General features: G+C 50.4%; 1 protein-coding gene across 1 annotated transcript in view; it reads left to right on the top strand.

Moving 5' to 3' along the window:
* The window catches only part of UBE2L6 (ubiquitin conjugating enzyme E2 L6), a 10,259-nt gene extending 2,276 nt beyond the window's left edge, over positions 1-7,983 (top strand). The window contains exons 2-4 of the mRNA XM_077748864.1: positions 2,608-2,703; positions 5,048-5,234; positions 7,248-7,983. Coding sequence (XP_077604990.1) covers positions 2,608-2,703; positions 5,048-5,234; positions 7,248-7,399 — 435 coding nt within the window. The 3' untranslated portion in view covers positions 7,400-7,983. The remainder of the gene's footprint in view (positions 1-2,607; positions 2,704-5,047; positions 5,235-7,247) is intronic.
* Positions 7,984-8,404: the final 421 nt, after the last annotated feature.

Raw genomic sequence — 8,404 nt, 5'->3', positions numbered from 1 at the left:
TGTCAAACTGTCCCCAGCTGAAGTCCAATGGTTTATACCCATTTGCTGTTCCAGAGGAATATGACCTGCCCTTGAATGTCTTTTTATCTGTTATTGTTACTGGGTTTTTTGTTTTTTTTTTAAAGTCTGTTGTCCTCCAGGATGGAACCCAAAAGAGGAGACAATTTCCTTGGTCGATATACTCGAGAAGTACTGCATGCTGTGGGCTCACACCTTGGAGATTCCTGAGGCACAATAGCATATTAAAGGCTCTGGGAACTCCTGCAGTAAAGGAATCTGTTTAGCTCTGTGCTTTCCAGTGTGCTTGACCGTGGATCCCTTTTCCATCAATAACTATCAAGCTTGCATGCGACATGTGTACACATTTGCTCTGACCTTGGTGCCTCTCCCCTTCTCTGCACAGCCTGGCTCAATGACCTCCTCTGCAAAACCTTCCCGCTCCCCTGGCCTCTTCCCTATTAGGCGTCCGTACACATTATTCACGTAGTCACATTCATGTTTCTGCTGTCACTCCAGCCAAGTTCTCGAGGGCTGGGCCTTTCTTACTCAGGTGTCAATAGGGGATGCTTTGTAAAGGGCTGGAGGGAGAGTCCACTGATGTCTGGGTAACCGGGCCACATCTCTGGGGGATGGGTGAGTCACTCCTTGTCCCCTTGTTTCTCTGCGTGGTGTGTAGAGTTCTCTGCTACAGTCTGCCTGAATCATCTCCCTTCCCCGCCCCTGGTCTGGAGGATGTTGTCTCTTCTGTCCACTCTGCCCTGAGCCCCGTAAGGGCCTGTCATCATGCCGGATACGCAGTGCCCACCCTGAGCAGAAGGGAGGGAGGGAGAGAATTAGGACCTTTCAGGAAGAGAGCAAGATGGGGGCGCCAGGTTGGCTCAGTCGGTTAAGCGTCCAACTTCGGCTCAGGTCATTTTCTCATGGTTCGTGGGTTCGAGCCCTGCATCGGGCTCTGTGCTGACAGACAGCTCAGAGCCTGGGGCCTGTTTCAGATTCTGTATCTCCCTCTCTCTCTGACCCTCCCCTGCTCACACTGTGTCTCTCTCTCAGAAATGAATAATAATGATAAAAAAATTAAACTCTTTAAAAAAAGGAAGAGAGCAAGATGACAGAGGTGCAGGTGGTATCTTCGTTTAGGAGGAAAGGCTCTGAAGAGGGTTTACTCCCAAGTGGTACCGTCCAGGGGCCCCTGGGTGGCTCAGTAGGTTAAGCGGCTGACTTCAGCTCAGGTCATGATCTTGCAGTCTGTGAGTTCGAGCCCCACGTCAGGCTCTGTGCTGACGGCTCAGAGCCTAGAGCCTGCTTTGGATTCTGTCTCCCTCTCTCTCTGTCCCTCCCCTGCTCGTGCTCTGTCTCTCTCTGTCCTAAAAATAAATAAACGTTAAAAAATTTAAAAAAAAAAAGTGGTACCGTTTGGAAGCAGCAATCTGCATCTTCCCCGCCTAGTACCTACAGAGCTTGGTGAGGCTGTAGTCGAATAAGTCACTTAAAGCACGTAGAGCTGTGCCTGACACCTTCTTTTTTTTTTTTTAACAAATAGTTTATTGTCAAGTTGGTTTCCATATAACACCCAATGCTCATCCCCACAAGTGCCCTCCTTCCATTCCCATCTACCCCCTCCCCCCCACACCCATCAGTCCTTAGTTTGTTCTCAGCATTCAAGAGTCTCTCATGGTTTGCCTCCCTCCCTCTCCCCAACTATTTCCCCTCTTCTTCTCCCCCATGGTCCTCCGTTAAGTTCCTCCTAATCCTCCTATACGTGCAAACATATATCTGTCCTTCTCTGCCTGACTTATTTCGCTCAGCATAACACCCTCAAGGTCCATCCGTGTTACTACACGTGGCCAGATTTCATTCTTTCTCATTGCCATGTAGTATTCCATCATATAGATGAACCACGTCTTCTTGATCCATTCGTCCGTTGATGAACACTTAGGCTCCTTCCCTGTTTTGGCTATTGTGGAGAGTGCTGCTATGAACATTGGGGTACATGTGCTCCTATGCATCAGCATTTCTGTATCCCTTGGGTAAATTCCTAGCAGTGCTATTGCTGGGTCATAGGGGAGTTCTATTGTTAGTTTCCTGAGGAACCTCCACACTGTTTTCCAGAGGGGCTGTACCAGTTTACATTCCCACCAACAGTGTAGGAGGGTGCCTGTTTCTCCACATCCTCGCCAGCATCTAGAGTTCTCTGATTTGCTCATTTTAGCCACTCTGACTGGCGTGAGGTGGTATCTCAGTGTGGTTTTGATTTGTATTTCCCTGATGAGGAGGGATGCTGAGCATCGTTTCATGTGTCTGTTGGCCATCTGGATGTCCTCTTTGGAGAAGTGTCTGTTCATATCTTCTGCCCATTTCTTCACTGGGTTGTTTGTTTTTCGGGTGTGGAGTTTGGTGAGTTCCTTATAGATTTTGGATATTAATCCTTTATCTGATATGTGTGCCTGACACCTTCTAAGTGCTCAGTAGATGAGGGCCCTGACTTTGCCCGCTTCTATCCCTCAGGGTGTCCTTTTTGGAACTTGGGACAGCTGGCTGCTGGGATAGTGGGGAGAGGGGACTGAAGTAGGGGAGACTGGCCCACTGCTCACTGATGCTCCCCTGCAGGAGCTGGAGGACCTTCAGGCAAAGCTTCCCCCGTACCTACGGAACCTGTTCAGCCACGATGCCGACGTCCTGGTGTGGCACGCGCTCCTCCTGCCCGTGAGTGTCCCTGGGGATCATGGCCTTCGCTTAGGGTGACAGGCCAGAGCCGTGGGCAGGGAGGCCGAGGACTGGGTGAGAATTTTCCCTGCCGTGGAGTCCTTTTTTTAACTGGAGGTCAGTCATTGGTAAAGGAGTTCTCTGGGTTGATTACTTCTGAGGTCAGAGCAGACTGATGAGGAGGCTAAAAGATTTTTGGACCTAGTAGGAGAGCCTTTCCTCAAACCAGGGGTCACCAAGCCCACCAAGAAGCTTCAGCAGACAAACGGCATCACAAGAAGAAAAAAGATCACCTGGACCTTTGTCAGGGGCTAGGGATAAATTTCCTATTCACAGTTGGTAGAATTTGCCCCTTCGAACCCAAAATGTATTTTGTTTTCTTTTATTTATTTATTTTTTTAATGTTTATTTATTTTTGAGAGAGAGAGAGACAGTGAATGGGGGAGGAGTAGAGAGAGAGGGAGACAGAATCCAAAGCAGGCTCCAGACTCTGAGCTGTCAGCACAGAGCCTGACACGGCTTTCGAACTCCGGAACTGTGAGATCATGACCTGAGCCGAAGGCAGATGCTCAACCAACTGAGCCACCAGGCGCCCCTTTTGTTTTCTTTTAAAGATTGTATTTCTGGGATGCCTGGGTGGCTCAGTCAGTTGAGCATCCAACCCTTGATTTCAGCGCAGGGTATGATCTCACAGTTCATGTGTTTGAGCCCCACATTGGGTTCTTGGCTGACAGTGCGGAGCCTGCTTGGGATTCTCTATCTCTCCCTCTCTCTCTGCCCCTCCCCTGCTCACACTCTCTATCTCAAAATGAATTAATTTTTAAAAAGAAATGTTTTTTTAATTGATAGTCTTTTTAAAAATTTTTGTTTAATATTTATTTATTTTTGAGAGAGAGAGAAAGAGAGAGAGAGAGAGACAGAACATGAGTGGGAGAGGAGCAGAGAGGGAGACATAGGATCCTAAGCAGGCTCCAGGCTCTGAGCTGTCAGCATGGAGCCCGTCACGAGGCTCAAACTCCTGAACCACGAGATCATGACCTGACCCAAAGTCAAATGCTTAACTGACTGAGCCACCCAGGCATTCCCCCTCCAAAATAAATTTAAAGATCGTATTTCAGACAACTATTTTTTTTATATTAGCATAATTAACCTACAGTTGTATATTAGTTCCAGGCGTCCAATATAGTGATCAGACAACAATTATTGCATATGGCAATGCAGATAACTCATCTCTACCATTCTAATTTGTCTGCGTTTATTAGCTCGCTCGCTCTCAGTAAAATCTCCCCCTGAAAATAATATTCTAGGGGACCAATCTGAGTGCAGGATTTCTATTTTATTATTAATAGACTGGAGATATTTTCTATGGGAAAGTCATCTATACCCCGTTAGTTAATATGGGCATAAAAATTAAAACAGTGAAAGTTTTGGTTAGCTCTTTGGAATATAAAAAGAACCATTTTTGGTCTTAAGCAATCTGTTTACCTGGCTTGGAGTGAGAACACCTGCTCTGGGCCACAAGTGCCAGAGGAAGAAGGTGCTAGAAGGTGTCCCCGGGACTGATTAGATCCCCAAGGAAGCTAGCTCTGAGGTGGATGAGAGTGAAGGTGGAGGAGCAGATGAGAGAGAGAGAGTGAGAGCATGAGTGTGAGCAGGGGAGAGGCAGGGAGAGAGGGAGAGAGAATCCCAAGCAGGCTCCACAGTCAGTGCACAGCCCAAGGCGGGTCTTCATCCCATGAACTGAACCGTGAGATCATGACCTGAGCCGAAATCGAGAGTCAGATGCTTAACCGACTGAGCCCCCCGGGCGCCCCATCTTTTCTTTTTGATTGTATCTGTGAGAAGATGGACGTCGGCTGAGCCCGCCGCGCTGGCCATTCTACCATCTGTGTAAGTCAACCAGTACGCTGGACGCCTTACACTTACACCGTCACGTTGGCCAGTTCTTTTTCAATAAAACTGGAAAAAAATTAATTATCAATTAAAAAAAAAAAAGAGCTGAGATAGTCCTTAGAGCTCATCTAGTCAAATGTGACCCCGAATAAAGAGTCTGAGGCCCAGAGGCAGGATGCCCACAGTTGTTGAACAGCAAGAGCCAGGGTGGGACTTTTGTGACTCCCTGGCCAGTGTCCTTTTGTGACTCCACTAATCCGCAGCTCCATTGCCCAGTGAGTACAGGAGTCTCCTGGGTTCCTGGTCCTACCTGGGCACGTGCCACCGAGGATGCCTTGGAGCCCAGGGGCGAGGCAGGGAGAGGGGTAGCCAGACCAAGGCCCCGGGAGGAAGTCAGTCTTTTCAGAGCAGGCGTGTCCTGGAGCAGAGCTTGACCCCTTCTCTGGCGCAGGAGAAGCCCCCCTACAACCTCAAGGCCTTCCACCTGCGCATCAGCTTCCCCGAGGACTATCCACTCAAGCCTCCCACGGTGACATTCACAACCAAGATCTATCACCCCAACGTGGGCCACAATGGAGAGGTTTGCCTGCCCATCATCAGCAAGGAGAACTGGAAACCTTACACCAAGACCTGCCAAGGTGGGGCTGGGCCTCGCCTAACGGGAGGGACTGATCCTGGAGGGGGGATTATGGGATTGATTTTGAATCAGAAAATGCCCTCAAAGAGAGGAGACAAAAATTGCGAGTCTCAACTGAGCCTGCCTTCGGATAGAAGGGATGCGTCCTGAGATCCTGGGCTGGCTGACCTGGGCCTGCTCTGCTTCTGCCTGGGCAGCTGGGACAGAGAGCAGCGTGGCCATGGGACATGGGGGAAGAGGCAGTGGCCTGTAGAGGGAAGGGCTGTGCTGCTCTGTCTGCAGACCTTGCTGAGGCCTACTCCTCCTCAGGCTCAGCGCCCTAAATGACAGGTTATGGGGCGCCTGGGTGACTCGGTCGGTTGAGCGTCCGACTTCAGCTCAGGTCATGATCTCAGGGTTCATGGGTTCGAGGCCCGCATCGGGCTCTGTACGGACAGCTAGCTCAGAGCCTGGAGCCTGTCTTCAGATTCTGTGACTCCCCCTCTCTCTGACCCTCCCCTGCTCACGCTGCCTCTATCTCTCTCTCAGAAATAAATAAAACATTAAAATAAATAAATAAAATAAAATAAATGGCAGTTGAGGGGATTGGCCCAGCAATGCCTGTATGCATCGATTAAGCATTTCTGTCCAGTGCTAGGAGCTTCACACACCGCCTTCATCCAGTCCCCCAGCAGCCCCATGCGTAGTGCTCTCATAGCCCATTGTAGAGATTGGCACACTGAGGCACACGATACGTGAAGCACTGGCCTGTGTCTGCCCGCTGGCTAGAGGCAGAGCTGGGACTCAGGAGGCAGGCCTGGCTGACTCTAGAATAGCGCTGCCCAGAACTTTCTGTAGCAATGCAAATGATCTGCAGCTGCCCCATCTAGTTCCCTAGCCCCTGGCACCTGCGGCTCTGGGGTACCTGAAATGTGATCCCACAACTGAGGCCCTGAATTCCTGACTGCAGTTCACTTTCATTCATTTCAATTGAGATATCTGCATGTGGCTAGTGGCCACCGTATTGGATGGTGCATTTCTAGAGTCCGTGAGTGTCATCTGTGTGTGATCTATCCTGCTTCTGGACCAGCTCAGGAACTTTTTTTTTTTTCAGTGTTTATTTATTTTTGAGACTTGGCGCAAGTAGGTGAGGGGCAGAGTGAGGGGTACAGAGGATCTGAAGTGCGCTCTGCACCGACAGCAGCGAGCCCGAGGTGGGGCTCGAACTCATGACCAGAGCTGAAGTAGAATGGCTAACTGACTGAGCCACCCAGTGCCCCAGGACCAGCTCAGGAGTTCTTAACCTTAGANGAAGGGCCCCGGGGGGGGGGGGGGGGCGGTTGGGAAGGGAGGAGTGGTCCTTGGGTGAGCTTCAGGAGGTCTGTACAGCACTCTTAACCTAGAACGGCATGTTGGTGCGTATTCACACGTGCACACGCCTCAAGAGCTGCCCACTGCCTTCCCTTGGTTCCCGAGCCATCCGTGAAAGGGTAGAAGCCAACGGGGCAACAGCACTTTACAGTCTGTAGCCCCAGAACCCCTTTTCCCAAATAAAAGTTGATTTATTTGGAATCATTTTTTAAAATTATTTTATTTCTTTTGAGAGAGAGCACAAGCAGAGGAGAGGCGGAGGGAGAGGGAGAGAGAATCCCAAGTGGGCTACGTACTGGCAGTGCAGAGCCCACTTAGGGCTATTTGGAATCAATATCAAACGGAAAAACAAGGCAGTTCTTGTTGAAAACGGAAACCCCATTGATCTCATTGACCGCCATGATGGGAAGTTTCTCTGAAGCTGCGGGACATGGTTTGAAAGCACCAACGCAGCCAGGCAGGGCTCTGGGCTCCATCAGTGAGGAACGAGGGGCACGTAACTTGGCTGTAATGTCATGATCCTAAGAGATCTCCCTCCTCAGGGTCCCCCGCGGAGTGAGTGTGGGGTTGCCGGGGGATTGGGGAGGGGGCTGCCCTCGCCTCCTCCCCAGGATTTCCCCCTCCGTCCTGATGCCTGACATCCTGACCCGGCTTCTCTCCCCAGTCCTGGAGGCCCTCAGCGTGCTGGTGAACACACCAGACATGACGCAGCCCATCAGGTTGGAGCTCGCAGACCTGCTGATGCAGGACCCAGAGCTGTTCCACAGGGAGGCCAGAGAGTTCACCCTCAAGTACGGAGCCGACCGGCCCTCCTAACTGGTCCTGACCTCTCTCTTCGCTGGATCCTCTCTGCGGGATGCTCTCTGCGGGATGGACGGACATTTCAGGGGGGGAGGGGCTGGGCCTCACTCTCATTTGTTCCATGTTTTCCTTCTTAGGTGGTTAGTCATTAGCCTGTGTGTGTGTGTGTGTGTGTGTGTGTATGTGTGTGTGTAGTGAGGACCCATTCCCAGGCTCACCCGGCCACGGCGTGCTTTTCCTCTTCTCTCTCTCTGCCCCAGAGCCAGAGGGGTTCACGTTCATACAGTGACAGGCCAGCGCTCCAGTGCTCTGTCGTCTCACAGACACAGGTCACCTTCAGGACAGCTGGCAGGAAGTGAGCCCAGGAGCCACCTCGAATCCCCCTACGGCTCAGGTATCAGGGGGCAGAGGGGACATGAGGAGTATGGAGGGGAGGGCAGGCCCTTGGAGAGAATCATATTTACACTTGAATGATTTGTTTATTGAGTGTTTGAAGTCAGCCAGACTGTTAATAGGTACTTCATGTCTAGATTTCTTGCTAAACCTTTTTTTTTCCACTGATAAATCACACACTAAAGAATCTAATCTCTCTCCAGAAATCTGACTCTATGGTTGTTTTTTATAATGTTATACGCTTTAATGTTTATTGTTGAGAGGGGGGAAGGGGCAGAGAGAGAGGGTGACAGAGATCTGAAGCAGGCTTTGTGCTGACACCAGAGAGCCCGACACGGGGCTTCGAACTCACAAACTGTGACATCATGACCGGACCCAAAATCAGATGTTTAACTGACTGAGCCACCCAGGCACCCCAAATTTTTTTTCATTTTTTGAGAAAGTCAGTGTGTGAGCAGAGGAGGTGCAAAGAGAGAGAGGAACAGAGGATCTGAAGCAGGCTCTGCACTGACAGCAGAGAGCCTGATGCAGGACTTGAACTCACAAACTGCAAGGTCACAACCTGAACCAAAGTAAGATGCTCAATCCACTGAGCCCCCAGGCACCCCAGGCTTTAAAACCACTTGC

The sequence above is a fragment of the Crocuta crocuta genome, unplaced genomic scaffold (genome assembly GCF_008692635.1).
Source record: "Crocuta crocuta isolate KB4526 unplaced genomic scaffold, BGI_CrCroc_1.0 scaffold323, whole genome shotgun sequence".
In the NCBI taxonomy this organism is placed as follows: Eukaryota; Metazoa; Chordata; class Mammalia; order Carnivora; family Hyaenidae; genus Crocuta; species Crocuta crocuta.
This window is presented reverse-complemented; position numbering and strand designations above follow the sequence as displayed.